This window comes from Homarus americanus, unplaced genomic scaffold (genome assembly GCF_018991925.1).
Source record: "Homarus americanus isolate GMGI-L3 unplaced genomic scaffold, GMGI_Hamer_2.0 scaffold36970, whole genome shotgun sequence".
NCBI classification, from domain to species: Eukaryota; Metazoa; Arthropoda; class Malacostraca; order Decapoda; family Nephropidae; genus Homarus; species Homarus americanus.
Genome location: NW_024740094.1, coordinates 3,281,244 through 3,306,592, shown reverse-complemented (window position 1 = coordinate 3,306,592; position 25,349 = coordinate 3,281,244). Strand labels below are relative to the sequence as shown.

The 25,349-nt window shown below is 40.0% G+C and overlaps 1 protein-coding gene across 3 annotated transcripts in view; it reads left to right on the top strand.

Annotated features, from left to right (window-relative positions):
- Positions 1 to 15,189, top strand: part of LOC121875159 (phospholipid-transporting ATPase ABCA1-like) — a 157,731-nt gene extending 142,542 nt beyond the window's left edge. The window contains exons 23-30 of one of the 3 annotated variants that reach the window (XM_042379595.1): positions 1,677 to 1,772; positions 6,818 to 6,934; positions 9,501 to 9,699; positions 11,180 to 11,392; positions 13,004 to 13,178; positions 13,377 to 13,475; positions 14,092 to 14,254; positions 15,044 to 15,189. In XM_042379595.1, the coding sequence (XP_042235529.1) occupies positions 1,677 to 1,772; positions 6,818 to 6,934; positions 9,501 to 9,699; positions 11,180 to 11,392; positions 13,004 to 13,178; positions 13,377 to 13,475; positions 14,092 to 14,254; positions 15,044 to 15,171 (1,190 nt within the window). In that variant the 3' untranslated portion in view covers positions 15,172 to 15,189. Of the gene's footprint in view, positions 1 to 1,676; positions 1,773 to 6,817; positions 6,935 to 7,443; positions 7,516 to 9,500; positions 9,700 to 11,179; positions 11,393 to 13,003; positions 13,179 to 13,376; positions 13,476 to 14,091; positions 14,255 to 15,040 lie in introns of all 3 variants that reach the window. The other 2 variants (XM_042379593.1, XM_042379596.1) reach the window with 2 other exon arrangements.
- Positions 15,190 to 25,349: the final 10,160 nt, after the last annotated feature.

Here is a 25,349-nt window from a genome sequence, read left to right as displayed (position 1 = left end):
TGCTTAAATAACTAAGTACCACTGCCCCCTCCCCCACACCTGCTAGATGTTACGTGGTGCGAAAAATTCAGCCACTCTTCAATTAGAATCGAAGAGTGACATCACCACAGCCACACCCACAATTAGAGGGACAGTTCACAGTGAGTCTTAGTCAGACTCAGTCACTATGGAGGCAACAATCGTCCACAAACTCCTCAACCGTCTTTCCCGACATTATGTGACTTATCTCTGAAGCTTATTACCCCACTACCTGCATCTGCTGCTTGTGAGGTCATGTTGGGCTTATTATTTATTATTTAATAAATTTATTACATCCCAGGGGGCGACAAGCCTGGTCACAAGACCGTGCGGTCAGATGCTAATACAGTGGCACTTGTGTCTTGCAGGACACGCTGTGACTTGTGATGTGGAGACAGTATGATTTAAGGACAATGGGAGTTAGCACCCACCAAAGCCTAGGTAGCAAACAAGAATTAAATCTAAATTATTATAAATAAGTAGATGGTGACATATAGAAGTAAGTGAGTCTCCCTGTGGTAGGAGGTCCCTGACAGTGGGACAGTCCAGGCAATACCGTAGTGTTGAGGGGTGTTAGTGTTAGGGCAGTTACAGAGTTTACAGGAAGAGAAGTGCGGGTCATCCCCCACCTCAGGTACTAGCTAGATAGGTCTGTATCCTCATCTAATGCGAGCAGAGACAACATTATGCCTGCGGACCATAAGTTCGCGTCAATGATACTTGTGTGGATAAGGAAGAAAGTGATCATAGTGTTGGATGGATATACCCTCAGCCTTTCACTATCCCTGCAATGGATTGTAGGGAGAAGAATGGCTGAACGTACAAGTACTCTCTTACGGTAGATCATGCTGGGTTTATATTTAGGCCTAAAAGATCCTGAATGGACAGCCATAATTTTGGGAATCAAGTTATTGATTAATCATAATAGAAAGATGAGCAAAGAAACATGTGAAATGCTTTGGTTCATTTATTTTTATCTTTAGTTAACTATTTTTTTATATAATTTAATGTCGATTTATTTTAATATTTGAGACTAATAGTTTTGTTGTTACTTTTTACCTTCAGTACTTGAGTATCTTAAGAGTGAGATGCTTTTTTACTTCTTCTTGAGTACATTCACATTTTTATACTTTTACTTCAAGTTGAGTAACATTTTGCCAGTGTAACAATACTTTTACTTAAGTAACAAAGTCCATTACTTTGTACAATTCTGTACAGTACTGTAAGTATTATTTTATATACAAAGACTAGCTTCTTCCACATGCAAACCATCCTCTGGGCGGTGTGACCTAACCTAACCCGATTGAAACATTAATTTCATTATTTACCTAAAAGAAATTCAGTCACTTCATGAAATGCCTGATTAAACTGTTTGCCAGTAACATATACACATTTCAGGTATATCTGCACTGTACTGTGTATGTAGACTTTGTACTCTATCTTGACAGTACAAACAAAATACCTAGACAATGTAGGTACTGTATACAAATAATGGTAAACAATAAAGCAGTTTGAGCAAAGATTACCAACAAAGCCATGAAGATGATGTTCCTTGCATGGTACATTGTGCCCAGACCTCAGTTTGTGTATCTCAGGTAACACATCACATATGTAAGGCAAGGCATGCCATTATTCATGGCAATATTACTTCCCAACAGGTTCAGATATGACGCTGGGTGTAGCGTTGGTCATGTTGCTGGTAGATACCGCCATCTTTTTCTTGATTTCTGCCATCGTCACCACCTTCAGAAATGGTAAATAGCTTCTACGTTTATCAACCTTAATAAACTAAAAATGGAGATATGAGTGTTGGTTGAGAGTAGAGAGTGAAGATGAAAAAGCTTCTGAGTGGATATATAAGTATAGTGTGTGTGTGTGTGTGTAGGCACAGGGTGGTGTAATGCATCTAGTGTGGCAGCCTTATGTTAGTGTTAAGGTGCAAGCACTGCTTGCTTCCTCTTGCTTTCAGTTACCGCCGCTGGCTAGCCCTCATGGTGAACAGGGAAGCATCTTGCCTATGGTAAGTCTTCCCCTGCCAGTACACAGCCTCCTCACCATCAAGACTCCTGCTGTACCTCCTCGTGGCAACACACGGTAACTGGGTGCCTCGTGGGCCCAGGCTAGACCATCATGAGATCTTGGAGCAGCAGCGGGCCCCAGAGGGATGGCACAATAGGCCCACTGGCGGTGGACCCATCTTGGCGCCAACCACTGTTCCGCTGCCTTGCGGATTAGCCTTGATAGGTATAAGACTACGGAGTAACCCTTAACGAAAAATCTGCTGTGGAGCCCCGCGTCAGGCAGACATGCTTACAGAGCATACCTGCTAATGGCGGTATAGGTGGAAGAGGTGACCACCATGGGAACCCAACAACTACACTGGCAGATGAAGGCACTGCAAGATGGGCCGACAGCTAAGGCGAAACCCAACAAACTGGGCTATCGGCAGTCCATTGCATCTCTCCCTCTCCCCAATCGTTGCAACTGCTTGCCCCACTAGATCAGGAAAAGGGAGAGCCAAGACCTGTGGTTGCAGCCTGCACTTCTGTCTCATCACATAAATCAAATCACAAACAGCCATCATCCAGCTCATCATACTTCTCATCATCATCAAAACCCCTATACCCCCAAAAGTCCTATGGCGATGGACGATTGGCGACGGGGACAGGCAGAGATGACTGCCGGGAATTTCTAGTCACAACTCTGCACATGGGCAGCATAAATAAGATGGTCGTTTATACACTGGGATCTAGGCAGCAGTGCAATCCGGTCCTGTCTGTGCAACTGAGCAGCCTTTTCGAGGAGCCATTCTTCTCACCCCACTTAAGGAGGGGGCAAGAAAAGGTGCCCTAAAAATAGCCTGCCTAAAGAACCAACCTGGCTGGGCAACTGCACCCAATAAGGTCATCTTTATGCAGTCAAAAACACAATCATAATCACAGCTCAAAGCAAAAACAAACTATACAACCTCTTATGGTCACTGCATGGAATGTCAGGACCATTCTGGATAATGGCACAAATGAGCATCCTGAAAGAAGAACCGCCCTTGTGGCAGAAAAGCTGGCTAGGTATAACATCAACATAGCAGCCATTAGTTAATACCGAACGGGGGTCTCGCTATACCTTCTTCTGGAAGGGTAGCCTGCTGCGTAGAGAAACCACATTTATGGAGTTGGCTTTTCCATTCAACAATTCATCCTACACAGGTTAACTGAAATGCCTATTGGGATCAACGAGAGCCTCATAATGCTTCGAGTTCCACTGAATCACTCACGTCATGCCATCTTCATTAGTGCATACGCCCCAACACTGGATGCAGAGTTAGACATCAAGGAGGCCTTTTATGCCAACCTTGACAGAGTGCTAACCTCTATCCCCAGAGAAGATAAGGTTGTGCTCCTTGGCGACTTCAATACCAGAGTTGGCAGAGATGCTAACATATGGCAGGGAACCATAGAGAGAAATGGAGTAGTCAAGTGTAATCCCAATGGCCAACTCCTCCTCAGCAAGTGTGCTGAACACAACCTCACTATCACCAATACCTTGTTTAGGCAGGCCGATAAGTTCAAGGGTTTGTGGCAACACCCACAATCCAAACACTGGCATCTCATTGACTACATCATTTTCAGAGAAAGAGACCGCTGAGATGTCCTCATCACCCCCCGTGCCATGCATGACTCAGACCACTGCGACACTGATATCGGCTCGTCAGAACCAAACTCTCACTTCATGTCACCCCAAAACGGCGAAGGCAACAAGCCTCCACAAGAGATTTATCACTAAGCGACTGGAGGATCCAACGGTAGCACATGCTTTCAGAGAGCAGCTCAAACATCAGTTGATAAACAACACGACAACAAACAACTCAAATCCCAGTGCCAAATAGTGTATTCTTGACACTGTCATGACATAAACCTGCAGAGAGATCCTTGGCCAGGTCGAAAGAATACACCAGGACTGGTTTGATGAAAATGACCCGGAAATCAACGCACTCATCGGTGATAAACGTGCTGCTTTAACTGACTGGCAGAACACCCCTCAGTCTGGGATCAAAGCTGATACCTCCTCAAGAAGAAAGCGCCGGCCGAGAGCAAACTTTGCAATCTAAGGAACGAATGGTTGAAAAATAAAGCGTGTGAAACACAAAAGCTTACAGATCAACACAAGGTGCACGAATTTTTAAATTCCACTAAAACATTTTATGGGCCAATCACTCTTGGCAAAGCCACCCTTAACTCATCCGACGGTAACTCTCTAATTAAAGACGAAGAAGGCATCCTTCAGCTCTGGAAAAAGCACTACCATTCGCTACTCAACTGAAACACTGATGTGAATGTCCTGGCTACCCAGCTGGTCCCTTAGCATCCAGAGCTGACCCATCTCAGCTATCTTCCATCCCTGGATGAGGTAGCTACTGTCATCAAACAGGTGAAAAATAACAAAGCCTCAGGGCCTGGTGGAACCCCAGCCAAGGTGTATAAAGCAGGAGGACCTCTGCTTATCAGCCGTCTTCACTCTCTCCTGGAGAATACTGTGTATGGGAAAAGGAGGAAATCCCCCAAGCTCTTAAAGACGCCTCCATCATCAATATTTATAAGAACAAGAGAGACCGGTCAGACTGTGGCAACAACAGCAGGATATCGCTGCTGTCTGTAGCTGGCAAGATTATTGCCCCAATCCTCCTAAATAGACTTCTTCCTGAGACAGAAAAATTCCTCCCAGAATCTCAATGTGGCTTTAGACCATCACGTGGCACCACTGACATGATCTTTGCTGCCCGCCAGATACAGGAAACGTGCAGAGAACAGCGTGGTGGCCTGTACATGACCTTCATTGACCTTACCAAGGCCTTCGACTCGGTCAACAGGGAAGCCCTCTGACGGACCCTCAGCCATTTTGGCTACCCACGAAGGATGTGTACTGGCACCAACTCTCTTTTCCATTTTCTTGGCAACCTTCCTTACTCATGCCAGTGCCAATTTAGCCAGCAGTGTGGACATCCAGTACTGGATGAAGGGCCTTTTCAACATAAGATGACTCTAGGCAGGAACAAAGTTGTCAGCGGCTTCCATCACTGAACTTCAGTATGCAGACGACCTCACCCTCGTCGCTCACAATGAATGCGATCTGCAGGAGATCCTGAACACCTACACAGATGCATATGCACACATCGGCCTTTGAGGTGAATGTTCATAAGACTCAGATTCTCTTTCAGCCCGCCCCTGGTTCAGCCATAGCTCCACCATCCATCCAGCTTAACGGTACTACCCTCGCTAATGTTACCCACTTTCTGCATCTCGGCTCCCACCTGTCCACCACTGCGGACATCGATGAAGAGATTCAACATCAGATCAGATGTGCATCTCGAGCCTTTGGCAGACTCCGTACCCATGTCTTCAACTATAAGGAGCTGAAATTATCTACAAAGTTGCATGTATATCGAGCAGTGGTCCTCCCCACCCTGCTATATGGCAGTGAGACATGGGTCACATACAGGAGGCACCTCAAGCCACTTGAAAACTTTCACCCATGTAGTCTACGTTACATCCTCCAAGTTCGCTGGGAAGACAAGAGAACAAATGCCAGTATTCTCGCTGACACCAACTGTAGGAGCATCGAGGCTACCATTATCCATGAACAACTACGTTGGACTGGCCATGTTACCTGCATGGACGACAGTAGACTGCCAAAGCAGCTACTTTACAGTCACCTAACGAATGGTAAAGGTAACGCTGGTGGGCAACTGAAAACATATAAGGATAGTCTTAAGACAAACTTGAAAAGGTGCCAAATCAACCCCCTCACCTGGGAGACGATCACTCCACTCCGTAACGCTTGGAGGAGCACCGCACAAAAAAGTGTCAGTACTTTCGAGTAAGCCCAACTGCATACCGTGGCAGACAAGTGCCAACGCTGGAAACAGGCTGCCGCTGCCCCTCCTGCACTAGATATAACCCTCCACACATGCAACACCTGTGGACGACACTGCCGGTCCCCTATCTGCCTCTTTAGTCACCCCAGCTCACCAACGAAGGTGACATTCCCAATAACTCATATTATTGTAACATAGCTTGATGATCGTCATACTCGATTCTGAGTGACAGCAAAATACAGTAGTAGTAGTAGTAGTAGTAGTGTGGGTGTGTGTGTGCGTACATGCATGTGTCAAGACTTACCATAAGATATGGGAAATTTATTATTACTACAGTCATGTTGGAGGGAGTGAATGTTGATACTTGAATTGCTGGGAAAATTTTTATGAGCGAACAGTTTGAGAGAAGAGGAAAGTAAGGAAGGAGATATGGAGAGGCTGTGAGGGCAGCGATGTATGGAGAGACCAGGAACTCCTTCAGGCAAAATTTACCTTTGTGAAAAGTATTGTACTGTTCATTGTTTTTGTTTTGTTTTCCCTCAAGATCAATAATTGGTTTTGGTAAAAAAAGTGAATGAGTCAGCCTGCAGGTTTTTCATAAAATGGCCATGTGGGGGTGTATGATAACCATGTGGGGGGTGTATGATGTGTGATGGCCACATGAGGGTGTGCAATGAATGATGGCCACAGCTGCTGACACTGGGGCACTTGCTGACACTGAGACACCTGCTGTCACAGGCACCTGCTGACACTGGGGCACCTGCTGACACTGAGACACTAGCTGACAAAGTAGATGTAAGGAATAAATGTGGAGGTTTAGACAGATAATTTGACCATGCGAACATTATTCTTGGTTTCTTATCCATTTTTTTTTCCAGTTAATAGATCAGATGTTGACTGACATTAGATAATTTTATTTTTCCTCAGAAGTTTCCCAACATTTACCAAGTTCAGGAAAGTCTGACCCGACCCCTCAGCCAGCACCATTTTCTGAACAGGCATCGCTCAAACGTTCCAACGAATTTACCTTCAGCATTTTTCAGGGTATTATAGAGACTAAGGCATGATGTGCAGATATTGTGCTTCTGAGCCGAGTAGAATACAGTACAGTGTGCATTTTGTGACTGATTAACATATCTTACAGCCTTTCTTCCCCTCCCATCCCCTTTTAACTCTTTTTGTCCAGAAATAAGTTGTAGAAATATTTTTATGTGAGTTTATCATAGATATAATGGCCGAGCTTTTTGAATGTGTAACACCGCTGTAGTAATTCAGTACTTGTAATTACCAAACATGAATACTGCATAGACATTTAATGAAGAATTCTGTGTAATCAAAATCCACTTCATTGTTTGGATAATATAAACCGTAATTTTGGTTGAAGCTTTACCAAGTTTAGTGTGAACTTTACCATTAACCATAAGCCTTAGTCTATGCAGATTATATGTCAGCATGACTAATATTGTTATGAATCATATTCCTCAGGTGTTGAATCAGTAGCATGTATTATATACTAACATAATGCTCGGTTAACATGTGTGTTCACTCACCAGCATGCTGCCAGCTACCCGATCTTCCTGCCAACAAAATCGCCCCACTCAAAGGTGACGACTCCAACACAAAGAGTAAGAAATCCAAAGTTTGTTGTTATTAAAAAATTTTACCTTTGACTTATGTCCTCTCTAAAGTACAATCATTTGTTATTCATTAAATCCACAGAGTACTTACTGCTGTGAGAAGAAAAGCTAAACCGTTTTCACAATTAGTTCTGATGTATACCTAAGCTAGTATATTTATTAATACATTATGGAACGTGACACTGTTAAAGGCATGTAAAACTCTTTCCTGACTTAGGAGGCATCAACAAGAGATTTGTGATAACAATATCACTAATGATGGCACTGAATGTGTACTCATTTAAGACCAGACTTGACCAAAACCAACACTTGCTCAGGTACATCAAAGAGCCTGTATTATATGCCCAATACTTGCCAACAGTGAATGGCAGAGAAATGACTGACCAACCAGATGGCTAGAGAGCCGACTATTGGTGAAGAGGATAAAGTAATGTACCATCTAGCATAGAGCTGATACACTCAGTGAAAGGATACATAAAGTGGATGAGGCCAAATAATGCTTTTATGGCCTATGAGTTGTTGAAAATAGCCTGAGAGAGAACCAGTCCACTATAGCTCATCTCTTTGCCATTATATCATGAGGCAGCCAAGTAGATACAGCACTCACTTCCTGTTCTGGGGGTCACATTGACCATGGGGCACTCCCAGTCCACCCAGCTGCAAATGGGTACTTGATTTTTCAAATTGGGCAAGTAGAGGCAGTCAAGTGCAGTACTCAGCCACACTTCCACCCTTGTGTACCGAAGATTTAGTAAGCAGTATGCTGTATCCACTCTGTTCCTGACAGATGGTCATTCCTATACAACCCACTTTCATTTTTTCATACTATCTATTGAAGCTACTAAGCACTTACTTAAGCCAGTGAGGAATTAAGGCCCTCTGAGTCAGCTTTGTTGATTCATAGTCACACACACACACACACACACACACACACGCACACACGCACACACACACACACACACACACACACACACACACACACGCACGCACACACACACACACACACACACACACACACACACACACACACACACACACACACACACACACACACACACACACACACACACACACACACACACACACACACGCACACACACACACACACACACACACACACACACACACACACACACGCACGCACACACACACACACACACACACACACACACACACACACACACACACACACACACACACACACACACACACACACACACACACACACACACACACACACACTTTAAACTCATTTTTTGGCCACAAAAGCTTGTTTATACATCAGTTCTCAAACTGACAACACCACTCATCAACTGTTTTTTAGTCCAGATATTTCCTTAGGTATAAATGTTATGAACTGGAAGATAAGTGTTAGCTATAAGTTCTGTTAGTTCTTATTGTTCAGCACAGTAGTTATCACAGTTAGCAGAGGTGTAACAAGAGGGAGGTAAGTGGTCGGGCATGTTTCATTTAATTTTATGAGTTTTGAGTTCAAATTCACTTGTTTTTGTTTATTACATAATGAATTCCTAAGTAGTGTTTACTTTCAGTCACTTTGGCTTAATGTTATAAGTTTAATCAATTTATCACCCATTGTTCTATTGGCTGATACATCCAAGCCCAGATATCTTAAACATCTCATGTCGTCTATTCCACTTGTAGTGAAACTAACTTTCATTTCTTCTTGTCTCCCTTCTTGACTTATTGTCATTGTCTTTTTATTGTCAACTATCACTGTTAACTTCCTTGTACTATACATTTATCAAAATGCTTTAAGTTTGTAACATGACCTGATCCAATCACAGGTTTGTTATATTCCACATAAGAATATGTTTGAGGCAGACTCCCATGTTTCATTGCATTATTCCCAAAAAGAAACGTACTTTTCAGCCCAAGAGTAAATGTCTCTGTTTATGTTGTCTTCCTCTTTAATAAAAATTTTAACTTCTCTCTGGTCAACTTTCTTCACACAGAAGATGCTGTTCATGTTCTGGACTTGGACCCAGGCCTGAAACAGAGTCTCAAGAAGGGGCTGAGTATTGTTGGGTTACGCAGGATCTTTAAACAACGGGGAAGATCCAAGGTTGCCATCACCAATCTCAACTTGGAACTTTATGAAGGACAAGTGTTGGTGCTGCTTGGACACAATGGTGCTGGCAAGACCACCATCATGTAAGTGTACTACAGGTTGTACCTCTCTAGTCCGGCAACCTCGGGACCTGACCGGTGCCGGTCCATGGAAATTTCCGGACCATGGAAATTCACCCTTTTCCTGGATAGATAGTGACTTGTGCTTATGCTTGGAAGCACTAGCACCACTTTCTCTGCTTCATGGTCTCTTTGAAGACATATTGAAGGGTTAAATGTCGTACAGTAGCTTCTCAAATTTCGCGAGTTTTTAATTCAACGTTTTTTATTTGAACACCAAAAAACAAAACAATTTAAAATTTTGACGGCGGAAACTCGAATTTCGACATGTTTGAGCGGCCCACCAACGTTCAGACGACATGCACAATCATGTAAACAGCGTCATTTCTCTTATGTACAAAAGATTCATTATTGTTTATTACTGAATGTCTTTTTGATTGAATTAATGTTTATGTGTGCAAAATGGGCAATACAATTCATTAATAATACGTAGAATATTAAAACACACAAGGAAATGAGACAGCATTGTTTTCGTTGATTACAAAACCAGTGACTGACTGGTTCTACATATAAAACTGAAGAAAATAAGACCCTGATTGTAGCTGTAGTAAAATTAATATGGTTGTTTTAAGTAATGTTATTTAATGTTAATAAATGGAACAATAGAAGTAGCTAACAATAATGGTAAAGAAAAAAAGAGAGATCGCGTAGGTAAGTGCGCACATGTGAAAACATATCGTCATTGCTCTACATAAGAATATGAAAGCAACACTTATTTACTGCTCATATATATTGAAGGGTTAAATGTTGTACTCTGTATAGACAAGCAGAGAGAGAGAGAGAGCAGCCGAACTGCCGGATGTAAACAAACCTTAATTTCCCGTGGCTTTTTTTTTTTATGGGGATTAGCCCACCCGGGCATAGGTCACTGACCCACATTGGGGCCTGAGGGGCAAAAATTTAATACTCCTGTAAATAATAATAATAATTCAGATAAAAAAAAAAAAAAAAAAACCCTGCCTATCTACCTATTGGACAAACTAAAATCGTGCCGAACGACGCGAGTTTCCAGACCACAGAATGCCGGACTAGAGAGGTACAACCTGTACTATACTGCCAGTACAGACAGTTATGTGAAACTCTCTATAATATTCACTTAGCATAGGAATATAAATTTAGGAAACATCTGTAATTTCTCATTTGTTATCATCAAAATATTCAATGAGAAGCATATGAGTCTTATACAGAACTTCTCAGACATTGTGAAGGTCAAATGAAATGCATATTTCTTTACATATTTGAGCACAATATTTTTTTAATTTTGAGTATGTGACTTTCTGAATTTTATTTAAAGGAGATATTTGCTCAATTCATTGATTTCATATTAATGTAAAAAATTATTTTGTGCTTATCAGATTTCTTATCTTTGTGGTAAAAAATGACTGTAAGCTTCTGAAAGATTCTTCCTATCATAGAATTTTAATGTTCTTTTTGCCTACATCAGCTCAATGTTAACAAGAGAGCTGAAGCCAACTGCTGGTAGCATACAAGTGTACGGCCACGACATCAGCAGTGCGTGGAACAAGGCTCGGAGGCTCATTGGTCTGTGTCCTCAACAGACGGTGCTCTTCCCTTTCTTGACAGTACAAGAAACTCTTGAGTATTATTCTATGCTCAAGGAATCTACAACAAGTATGGGACAGATAGATACTAACATGTGAGTAAAACGGGTAATTACGCTTCTCTCAGTTGTTGGAGATGTTTGAGAGGTGCCCAGAAGATGTCCTCCTTCCTGTACGTTGCTGGATTGGAATCTTATCAGTCTCTCATTGAGGGCTTACAACTTTCAGTGTTGGGTTGTATCATAAAATCCCCATAACAGGAAAAATGAGAGTTAAAGTATGTGATCCTTCTTTATAACTGATAGCAATCACGGGTTGAAGTTAACCAACCAAGTAAGGTTCATCATAGTAGTGAACCTAAATCTTTTTTGCCTGACACAAGACCCTTAGGGCTTGGAGATTGAATGACTGACTTCACCTGGTTGGCCATTTTAGGAGCTGCTCTACAGTTATTAGACATACCTGTAAGAGCAGTAGTGTATAGTTGTCACCTCCCAATGAACACTACATCCCCCAGTGGACTCAGCCAGGGATGGATTGATTGGCAGAACCTCAGTTTACTTCATGCCTCTGTCCTACGTGTTGTGTAAACCCTTACTTTAACAAAAAATAAAAATAAATAATAATAATAATAATGAAATAATACTGTAGTAATATTTATTTAGTAAAAATTAAGATCATCATACAAGTTTACAATTGGTTTGGCATGTACTGTATACTGTATAGACAACACAGGTACAATATACAGTTTACATAGACTGTGCATGTGTACAGTATTCAGTGTACCTTGACAGAGCAAGTAAACAATAATAGTAAACAGTAAGGCAATTTGGGAGATGCTTCCCCATTTGGAATCTACTGTCTGGATATGCTAGAGATTGTCACTTGACTGAAAATGTCCAAAGGAGGGCCACCAGACTGGTGCCTGCACTACAGTACCTCAGTTACCCATAGAGATTAGAATGCCTGCAATTGCTTACCTTGTATGTACTACTATATACAGGCAAGAGGTGACTTAATTGAATCTTATAAACATCTCAGAGGGCATTACTCAGTCGAGTGTTCATACATGGAGCTGGCAGACTCCTGCCCCATTAGGGGTCACAGCTCAAGGTTGAAGAAGCCACAAGTTCGGAAAATTGTCAGGGCTAACTTTTTCGGAGTGAGAATTGGAAACTCTTGGAACAATCTGCCAGAGAGTGTTGTTACGGCTCACTCAAGACCAGACTTGACCAACACTGGTGCATTTACGAATACAATCTGGAGCCAGTACATGCCCAATACTTACCAACAGTGTATGACAGAGACGTGACCAACTGCCCAAGCAGCTAACGAGCCAATCAAGTACGATGAGGATAAATGTTAAAGTATAAGTAAGGATACCCGACAAAGCCATCAGATGATTTTTCCCAGTAGGGTCCTTTAAGTTATATACAGAACCTTTTAGGCATTGTGGAGATCAAGGGAAATAGCACATTGATTTATAGAGAAGTTTTGAATAAGTTATAATTACTGCATTTGATTTAATAGTAAATTTTTTATTCTTCTATAATGTTTCTTCCCCAAGTTGCTTAGTGCACTTCTCACCCTGTTTAGTGCAGAATGAATTAAGTTAGAAAGAAAATGGCATAATGTAACCTGGTAAAGAAAGGAATATGTTTTATGATGAGTGTATGAAGAAAATCGGTGTTCACTTCCTGCTACAGGGTGTTGCACAACATGGGGCTCTTCTACCACCGAGACTACCTTGTGTGCCACTTGTCAGAGGGATTGTCCAGAAGACTGTCTATGGCTATAGCATTTACTGGCAACTCCAAGCTCATCATCCTTGATGAGCCCACTGCAGGTGTTGACCCAGCAGCAAGAAGTGCAATATGGGAGGTAAGAATAGTAGTACTGGCTACAGTTGGTTCTTTGTGTGAACTGTGTACTGTATTATGGTGATCAAGGTGAGGGCAGGATGAGCACAGTAAAGGGTAGTTGTGTGTGACAGACAGCTATTAATGGAATTTAAATTAAAGTGTGAATCATCTTCTGCTTATACATAAAGTTATTAAACAAGAGTTTTATACATGCCAGGTTATCAGCAACAACCGGGCGGGTCGTACCATCCTCCTGACCACACATCATCTTGATGAGGCAGAAACTCTTGCTGACCGTGTGGCCATCTTGCACCAGGTAAAGTAATGTGACGTACATTATGCCCAGTGTCCCTACCATGAACGTGTCTGTCCTTGTCCATGAAAAATACTTTGTTAAAAATGATCCAAAGCTAAAATGCACATGTCGTCATTCATACTTTGGGAAGACATCTTATTAATTTTTGTTGCAGAAAATTGCAATGTTTTGGTTTTATTTGGCAAATGATATGTGTTCCCATTAATGTCATGACAAGTCCAGGCATATTCAGAGATGGTCAGTTATGACATACAGTACTGTACATGTATTTTGATGCCCTGGAAGTGAATTTCACTGAATCTGGCAATAAATTTTAGTTCATTTTTTATTGTACATTAGGTTGTGTATAATTCATGATTTAAGATGAAAGAAACTTATAGCCTGGAGTCATAAGGTAGGTGGTGTGTGTGTGCCTGCGTGCGTGTGTCCGTCCATCCATCCGTAGAGCTAGGAGTTGTATAACTCAGCATAACACTAAATATTTTGTATGGTACCTCCAGTTATCAACAGGTGATGTCTCTCAAAGCATTAGTTGATAATTTTTACCAAATGGAAGCTTCTGATACAGTATTAACATTTAATAAATAGACAAAATTAACTTTGATTTATATTTCAGGGAAGACTTCTGTGTGTTGGTTCACCTTTGGCCCTCAAGTCTGAATATGGGTTAGGTTACTCATTGACTCTCAGCAACAGAATTTTGAGTGAGGAATCTTCATCAGAGGAAACTGCTGACCTGGACAACAACATAAAACCATCCATTGACGGCACATTTTCAGGTAGGAACACAACTTACCATTCTTCATTGTTGTGGAAACACACCTGAATATTGATAATTTGCCTTAAGTCTTTCATTGTTGGTATATAATGCAGTGAACCAGTGATTAGGAGAATGAAGAATTAAATACTTCACAACTTGGAGCTGAAAAAATATTATTCAAATATAATATATTTTAGTTTTTCAATAATTTACATAAGATGTTAGATCAAAGGAATCCATAGTCATAATTATATTTAATTTTAAGCAGCAGAAAATTTAAGTTTGGGTTTTTGATTTATTGCTGATCATAAGTGGAAGTGAGAAAGTAGAAGTTAAAAAAAATCCAGGGGTACCAACATACTGCATAACTCGAGAGCATTTGTTAGAAGTCTTAGTCCACTGTGTCATATTGTATACCACTGAAAGGGTGCACATATAGTTTGTTGCTGACATTACATGTCTTGTTTGCCTCAGTGTCTAGGAAGAGCTAAGTGTAGCCTATACCAGAAACATACAGTACATGAAGGGTAAAGTAATATTAAAATTTGGATGTAAGACTAATTTTGTAAAGACAGTATAGTTCTGTACAGGTTAATTCAGTACTGAAAATAGTATAAATTAAAATCTGCAGTTTTATAGTTGATTATATTTAAATATATCATGAAGGTATCTGAGATGATGATAAATGATAACCCATGATGATAATTGTAACTGATAACCCATGATGATAGTGATAATAACTGATAACCCATGATAACTTCCACATTCCACCTCAGACAGTAAAATTAATCTCATTATATTTCAGTAGCAAAAAAGGGCGAGCTGTGGCAGTTACTTAAAAGCTACGTGCCAAATGTGCGGCTACTGGAGAGTGTTAATGGGGAAGTGACCTATTCTCTCCCCTTGTGTGATAACCATGGCAACAGTAACAGGTGAGTCAACAACAGTAACAGGTGAGTCAACAACAGTAACAGGTGAGTCAACAACAGTAACAGGTGAGTCAACAACAGTAACAGGTGAGTCAACAACAGTAACAGGTGAGTCAACAACAGTAACAGGTGAGTCAACAACAGTAACAGGTGAGTCAACAACAGTAACAGGTGAGTCAACAACAGTAACAGGTGAGTCAACAACAGTAACAGGTGAGTCAACAACAGTAACAGGTGAGTCAACAACAGTAACAGGTGAGCCAACAACAGTCAAGTCAACAAATAGTAACAGGTGAGTCAACAACAGTAACAGGTGAGTCAACAACAGTAACAGGTGAGTCAACAACAGTAACAGGTGAGTCAACAACAGTAACAGGTGGTCAACAACAGCAATAGGTGAGTCAACAACAGTAACAGAGTCAACACCAGTAACAGGTGAGTCAACAACAGTAACAGGTGAGTCAACAGTAACAGGTGAGGCCAACAACAGCAACAGGTGAGTCAACAACAGTAACAGGTGAGTCAACAACAGTAACAGGCGAGTCAACAACAGTAACAGGTGAGTCAACAACTGTAACAGGTGAGTCAACAACAGTAACAGGTGAGTCAACAACAGTAACAGGTGAGCCAACAACAGTAACAGGTGAGTCAACAGTAACAGGTGAGTCAACAACAGTAACAGGTGAGTCAACAACAGTAACAGGTGAGTCAACAACAGTAACAGGTGAGTCAACAACAGTAACAGGTGAGTCAACAACAGTAACAGGTGAGTCAACAACAGTAACAGGTGAGTCAACAACAGTAACAGGTAAGTCAACAACAGTAATAGGTGAGTCAACAACTGTAATTGGTCATACAAATTTTATTGAATCACCATATACACAGACAATTCAGTTATATACCTGTAGATCAACTTGTACCTAGACAGTACAGGTATACAAACAGTGTACCTAGACAGTACAGGTATACAAACAGTGTACCTAGACAGTACAGGTATACAAACAGTGTACCTAGACAGTACAGGTATACAAACAGGCTAGACAGTGCAGGTATAACAAAGTACCTAGACAGTACAGGTATACAAACAGTGTACCTAGACAGTACAGGTATACAAACAGTGTACCTAGACAGTACAGGTATACAAACAGCAGGTATACAAAACAGTGTACTTCTAGACAGTACAGGTATACAACAAAACTAGACAGTGTAGGTATACAAACAGTGTACTTAGACAGTACAGGTATACAAAACAGTGTAATTTAGACATGCAGGTATACAAACAGTGTACCTAGACAGTACAGGTATACAAACAGTGTACTCTAGACAGAAAACAGAAAATGTAGGTATACAAACAGTGTAATGAGACAGGAGCAAAACAGTGTACCTAGACAGTACAGGTATACAAACAGGTACTCTAGATTGGTACAGGTATAAACAGTGTACCTAGACAGTGAGGTACACAAAACAGTGTATCAGACAGTGCAGGATATGTACTCAGACACAGTATACAAAACAGTGTGTACTGGGACACAGTACAGGTATACAAATGTAGACAGTACAGGTATACAAACAGTACCTAGACAATGCAGGTAGACACAAACAGTGTAGACAGTACAGGTATACAAATAGTACTTAGACAGTATAGGTATACAAAACAGTGTACTCTAGACAGAGACACATAAACAGTGTACTCTAGACAGTACAGGTATACAAACAGTGTACCTAGACAGTACAGGTATACAAACAGTGTAACGTAGACAGTACAGGTATACAAACAGTGTGTACCTAGACAGCAGGTAGACACAAACAGTGTACCTAGACAGTACAGGGGTGATACAAACAGTGTACCTAGACAATGCAGGTATACAACAGTGCACTCCAGACAAGTACAGGCATACAAACAAAAACGAGACAGTATATATACAAACAGTGTAACAGACAGCACAGGTATACAAACAGTGTACCTAGACAGTATATACAAAATGCACAGATGAAAGTATACAAACAGTAAAAATGAGATATACAGGTATACAAACAGTGTACTAGATGTACAGGTATACAGTGTACCTAAAACAGTGAGCATAAACAGTGTACTCTAGACAGTACAGGTATATAAACAGTGTAATTTAGGACAGCAGTATACAAACAGTAAAATTGCATATACAGGTATACAAACAGTGTACCTAGACAGTACAGGTATACAAAACAGTGTATCAGACAGTACAGGTATACAAATGAAAATGACAGTATATATACAAACAGGTAATTTAGACAGTAGCAGGTATACAAAACAGTGTACTTGACAGTACAGGTATACAAACAGTGTAACAGGACAGTACAGATAAACAGTGTACCTAGACAGCACAGGTATACAAATGAAAATGGGACAGCACAGGGTACAAACAGGTACCTAGACAGTACAGGTATACAAAACAGTGTACCTAGACAGTAAGAAAGCAAATAGTGTATGTACAGGTATATATAAACAGTGTAGACAGTATATATACAACAGTGTAATGACAGTATATATAAACAGTGTAATGTAGATACAGGTAGATGGGTAAACAGTGTACTAGACAGTACAGGGGAGCAACTAGACAGTGTAGAGTACAAATATACTCTAGACAGTATACAGGTATACAAAACAGTGTACTCTAGACAGTGCAGGTATACAAAATGTAGACAGCATATATAGAAACAGTGTACCTAGACGGGTGGTAGACATAAGCAAACAAAATGTATGCACAGGTATACAAACAGTGTACCTAGACGTAGTATACAGGTATACAAAGAGTACTGTACAGGTATACAACAGTGTACCTAGACAGTAAGCAGGTAGACACAAACAGTGTACCTGGACAGTACAGGTATAAACAGTGTGTAGACAGTACAGGTATACAAAACAGTGTGTACTAGAGGTGTGTATATAAACAGTGTAACAGACAGTAAGCAGGTTGTAAACAGTAAAATTTGTAGATATACAGGTATAAAACAGGTACTCTAGACAGTAGGTATACAAAATAGTGTAATGAGACAGGCAGAAAAGTATAAACAGTGTACCTAGACAGGTGTATACAAATAGTAACAGACAGTATACAGGTATAAACAGGCAAATGTATTTGGTACAGGTGTATACAAACAGTGTACCTAGACAGTACAGGTATACAAACAGTGTACTGTATGTACAGGTATACAAACAGTGTACTCTAGACAGGTATACAAACAGTGTACTAGACAGTATAGACATAAACACAGTGTGTACCTAGACAGTACAGGTGGTATACAAACAGTGTACTCTAGACAGTGCAGGTATACAAATGTGTACCCAGACAGTGCAGGTATACAACAGTGTGTCTTCCAGACAGTACAGGTATACATAAACAGGTACCTAGACAGTAGGTATAAATAGTGTAATTTAGACATGGTGTGAGTAGACACACAAACAGTGTACTTCTAGACAGTACAGGTATACAAACAGTGTACCTAGACAGTATATAGTATACAAACAGGTAATTTAGACAGTATATATACAAACAGTGTACTTAGACAATGCAGGTGGTATGCAAAATATACAGGTATACAAACAGGTAATTTAGACAATGTAGGTATACAAACAGTGTACTTAGATACAGAAAACAGTAATTTAGACAGGTAGAGCATAAACAGTGTAATTAGACAGTACAGGTATACAAAACAGTGTACCTAGATGGTGCAGGTATACAAACAGGTACCTAGACAGTGCAGACATACAAAACAGTGTACTCAGACAGCAAATGCAGTGTACCTAGACAGAGCACAAACAGTAAAATGTATACAGGTATACAAACAGTGTAATTGCACAGTACAGGTAAACAAACAGTACCTAGAGAGTACAGGTAGTATACAAACAGTGTGTACTCTAGACAGTACAGGTATACAAACAGTGTACTAGACAGTACAGGTATACAGTGTACCTAGACAGTACAGGTATAAAATGCACGTAGACAGTAGACATAAACAGTAAATGTGACAGTACAGGTATAAATATACTAGACACAGTATAGAGATACAAATAGTAAATGTAGATGCAGGTATATTAAAACAGTGTACTCTAGACAGTACAGGTAAACAAACAGTAATTTACAGTGTAGGTATATAAATGCAGTACTTGGGAGAAAAAGAGGTAGTACACAAACAGTGTACCTAGATGCAGACATAAACAGTGTACCTAGACAGTACAGGCAAAATGCACTAGACAGCACAGGACACAAAACAGTGTACTAGACAGTGCAGGTATACAAAATAGTGTACCTAGACAGTGCAGTATAAACAGTACCTAGACACAGGTATACAAACAGTGTAATGTAGACAGTACAGGCAAGGTTAAACATGTAACTAGACAGTATGTATACAAACAGTGCAGGTATACAAACAGTGTGTGCCTAGACAGTGTAGAGCACAAACAGGTAACAGACAGTACAGGTATACAAACAGTAATGTAGACAGTGCAGGTATACAAACAGTGTACCTAGACAGTAGACATGTGGTATGTCAGTGTACTAGACAGCACAGGAGATACAAACAGTGTACTCTAGGACAGGTATACAAACAGGTACCAGACAGAAGAGACATAAATATGTACCTTAGACAGAAGAGAGACAAACAGGTACCTATTGTACAGACATAAACAGTGTACCTAGACAGTACAGGTATACAAACAGTAAAATTCTAGACAGCAGTATACAAACAGGTACTTAGACAGTGTAGACACAAACAGTGTACCAGACAGCAGGTATACAAACAGTGTACCTAGACAGTACAGGTGACACAAAATAGTGTACTCTAGATGGAAAGAGAGACATAAACAGGTACTCTAGACAGTACAGAGAGATACAAACAGTGTACTCTAGGACAGAGGTGAAACAGTGTACTCTAGACAGTATAGGTATACAAATAGTGTACTCTAGACAGAGAGGTATACAAAACAGGTACTCTAGACAGAGCAAACAGTGTACCTAGATACAGTATAGGTATACAAACAGTGTACCTAGACAGTACAGGTATACAAAACAGTACTCTAGACAGTACAGGTATACAAACAGTGTACTAGACAGTATATATACAAACAGTGTACCTAGACAGAAACATGTACCCAGACAGCACAGGTATAAGCAAACAGTGTACTTAGACAGTACAGGTATACAGTAAATGTATGGTACAGTATACAAACAGTGTACTAGACAGTAGACATAAATAGGTAATGTAGACAGTAAGGTATACAAAATAGTGTACTAGATGAAAGAGACACAAACAGTGTACTTAGACAGTATATAGACAAATATGTACTAGACAGTACAGGTATACAAAACAGTGTACCTAGACAGTGTGAGAAACAGTGTAGACAGTATTGGTATACAAACAGTGTAGACAGTGCAGGTATACAAACAGTGTAATTTAGAGGCAGGTATACAAATGTGTAATTTAGACAGTGCAGGTATAAACAGGTACTTAGACAGTGTGAGGTATAAGCACACAAACAGTGTACCCAGACAGTGAGGTATACAAACAGTGTACCTAGACAGTATACAGGTGATAAACAGTGTACCTAGACAGGTACACAAACAGTGTACTAGACAGTGCAGGTAGACATAAACAGTAATTTAGACAGTAGGTATATAAACAGTGTAAATTTAGGACAGCAGGTATACAAAACAGGCACTCTAGACAGTGCAGGTATACAAACAGTGTACTGTAGACAGTACAGGTATACAAAACAGTGTACCCAGATATGCAGGTATACAAACAGTGTAATGACAGTAAATATAGGTTTACAAAACAGTGTACTCTAGGACAGTACAGGAAAATCTGTACTAGACAGTAGGTATACAAACAGTGTACTCTAGACAGTACAGGTATACAAACAGTGTACTCTAGACAGTAGGTATACAAAATTCTAGACAGTACAGGTAAAACAGTGTACTCTAGACAGTGTTGCAGATACAAAGAGGTACTCTAGACAGTACAGGTATACAAACAGTGTACCCAGACAGTGCAGGTATACAAACAGTGTAATTCTAGACAGTGCACAGGACAAACAGTGTACTCTAGACAGTAGAGTATAAAATATGTACTCTAGACATAGGCAAAATAAAATAGACAGTACAGGACATAAACAGTGTACTCTAGACAGTAATAGTATACAAACAGTGTACTCTAGACAGTACAGAGCAAAATATGTGTGCCCTAGACAAGTAGAGGCACTCTAGACAGTGTGAGACACAAACAGTGTGTAATGTAGATAGCAGGTATACAAATGAAAATTTAGACAGTGCAGAGACACAAACAGGTAGACAGTACAGGTATACAAACAGTGTAATTTAGACAGTATATAGTATACAAACAGTGTACTAGACAGTACAGGAAGCAAATGGTGTACCTAGACAGTACAGGTATAAGCAAACAGTACCTAGACAGTACAGGAGCAAATGCAGACAGTACAGGTATGGACAAACAGTGTACCCAGACAGTGCAGGTATACAAATGAAAGTTACCTAGGACAGTAGACACAAAATAGTGTACTCTAGATACAGGTAGTATACAAACACAGTGCACTTGTAGACAGTGAGACACAAACAGTGTACCTAGACAGTTAGTATACAAACAGTACCTAGACAGTACAGGGTATACAAACAGTGTACCTAGACAGTCCTGGTATACAAACAGAAAGTGTACTCTAGACAGTATACAAACAGGTATCTAGATAGTACAGGTATAGTGTACTCTAGACAGTACAGGTATACAAACAGTGTAATGTAGACAGTGAGACAAACAGTGTGTCTGCATAGTATAGGTATATAAAACAGTGTAATGCATAAGGGTAGACACAAACAGTGTACCTAGACAGTACAGGTATACAAACAGTGTAATTTAGACAGTACATACAAACAGTGTACCTAGACAGCAGGTATACAAAACAGTGTAATTTGACACAGTACAGGTACAAAATATGTACCCAGATGCAGGTATACAAAACAGTGTACCTAGACAGTAGGACACAAAACAGTGTACTCAGACAGTGCAGACACAAACAGACAGCACAGGTATACAAAACAGTGTACTTAGACAGTGCAGGTATACAAACAGTGTACTTAGACAGTACAGGTATAAACAGTGTACTTAGACAGTACAGGTAGAGATAAACAGTGCACTATAGTGAGAGGTATACAAACAGTAAATGTAGACAGTGTAGGTATATAAACAGTGTAATGACAGTACAGGTAGTATACACAAACAGTGTACTTAGACAGAGAGACAGCCTAGACAGTATATATACAAATATGTAACGGTACAGACATACAAACAGTGTACTCTAGACACAGAAGACATAAACAGTGTACCTAGACAGTACAGGTATACGGTGTACCTAGACAGGTGCAGGTGAACAAACAGTGTACCTAGACAGTACAGGTATAAACAGTGTACCTAGACAGTGCAGGTATAAAAGAAAATGACAGTATAAACAGTACTCTAGACAGTACAGGTATACAAACAGTGTACTCTAGACAGCAGGCATATGTGTAATGGGAGAAGAGTATACAAACAGTGTACCTAGACAGTATATATACAAAACAGTACCAGACAGCAGAGCAAACACAGTGTGTACTCTAGACAGTACAGGTGAGCATAAACAGTGTACCTAGACAGTACAGGTATAAACAGTGTACCTAGACAGTATGAGGTATACAAACAGTGTACCTAGACAGTACAGGTGACACAAACAGTGTACTAGACAGAGGTATACAAACAGTGTAACCTAGACAGTACAGGTATACAAACAGTGTAACGTAGACAGTACAGGTATACAAACAGTGTACCTAGACAGCACAGGTATACAAACAGTGTACCTAGACAGTACAGGTATAAACAAACAGACAGTAGGTATACAAATGGTGTACTCTAGACAGTACACAGGTATATACAAACAGTGTACCTAGACAGGTATACAAACAAAATGCAGACAAGGGCTAGACACAAACAGTGTACTAGACAGTGTATAGAGCACAAATGGTGTAATGTAGACAGTACAGGTATACAAACAGTGTACCTAGACAGTGTGTAGGTATACAAAACAGTGTAATGACAGTATATATACAAATGCAGTGTAGACAGTACAGGTATACAAACAGTGTACTCTAGACAGCAGGTAGTATACACAAACAGTGTACCTAGACAGTACAGGTATACAAACAGGTACCTGTGACAGTACAGGTATACAAACAGTAAATTTAGACAAAGGTGTGATGCAAACAAAATGTAGACACAGTACAGGTATACAAAACAGTGTACCTAGACAGTACAGGTATACAAAACAAGTGTACCTAGACAGTACAGGTAGACACAAAACAGTGTACCTAGACAGTACAGGTAGACACAAAACAGTGTACCTAGACAGTAGGTATACAAACAGTAAAATTTAGACAGTGCAGGTAGTATACAAACAGTGTACCTAGATAAGAGACACAAACAGTGTACCTAGACAGTACAGGTAGCAAACAGGGTACCTAGATGGAGCAGGATACAGAAACAGCACAGTACAGGTATACAAACAGTGTAACTAGACAGTGCAGACATACAACAGTATCAGATAAGTAGGTATACAAACAGTGTACTCTAGACAGTACAGGTATACAAAACAGTAGTAATTTAGACAGTACAGGAAATAAAAATGGTGATGTTGCATAAACAGTGTAACAACTGACAGTGCAGTATACAAACAGTGTACCTAGACAGTGCAGGTATACAAACAGTGTACCTAGACAGTACAGGATACAAAACAGGTACTTAGACAGTGCAGGTAAAACAGTGTTTATAGACAGTACAGGAAGGAAAACATATACTAATATATAAAGAAAAATTTAGACAGTACAGGTATACAAAACAGTACCTAGACAGTATAGACACAAACAGTGTGTTCCAGACAGTACAGGTATACAAATGTACCTAGACAGTACAGGTAGACACAAAACAGGTGTACCTAGACAGTACAGGTATACAAACAGGTAATTCTAGACAGTACAGGTATACAAACAGTACCCAGGACAGTACAGTAGACACAAACAGTGTACTCTAGACAGTACAGGTATACAAACAGTGTAATTCAGACAGTGTATACAAACAGTGTATCACAAACAGTGTACTCTAGATGGTACAGGTATACAACAGTACCTAGACAGGCAGGTATACAAACAGTGGTACCTAGACAGTACAGTAGATACAAACAGTGTACTTAGACAGACAAAATTGGACAGTACAGGTATATAAAATGAAAATAAACAGTGTATATGTGTGTGTGTATAAAAATTGGGACAGTATAGGTATACAAATGAAAGGGGTAATTTAGACAGATAAATGCATACAGCAGACAAAATAGCAAAATTATATACAAAACAGAGGTGGTGAGTACAAATAGTGTACTAATATAAATGAAAATATATATATATAAACAGTAAAATTGTATATGTATATAAATGAAAATGGTATACAAAACAGGTACTAGACAGTAGGTAGAGATACAAACAGTGTAATTTAGACAGTATATACAAACAGGTACTTAGGACAGTGTAGACAAACAGGTAATTTATAGACAGTACAGGTATATACAAACAGTGTAATTTAGACAGTACAGGTATACAAACAGTGTACCTAGCAGACAGTATTATAGATAAATGAAAATATAGACACAAACAGTGTACCTAGACAGTACAGGTAGTATACAAACAGTGTAACTAGACAGTGCAGGTATACAAACAGTGTACTTAGACAGTGCAGGTATACAAATAAAATGGCACAGGTATACAAACAGTGTACTATATGCAGGCAAGAAACAGATATGTAGGCAAAATGGTACCAGATAAGTAGGAGAAATGAGTGTGTTTGGGACAGAAACAGCCTTAGACAGTGTGTGCCTGCACAGTAATATAGTATAAACAAAATACAGTATACAAACAGTGTACCTAGACAGTACAGGTATACAAACAGGTACTTAGACAGTATAGACATAAACAGTGTAATTAGGACAGTACAGGTATACAAAACAGGTGTACCTAGACAGTACAGGTATACAAAGAAAGTGGTGTACCTAGACAGTACAGGTATACAAACAGTGTACCCAGACAGTGTAGACACAAACAGTGTACCTAGACAGTA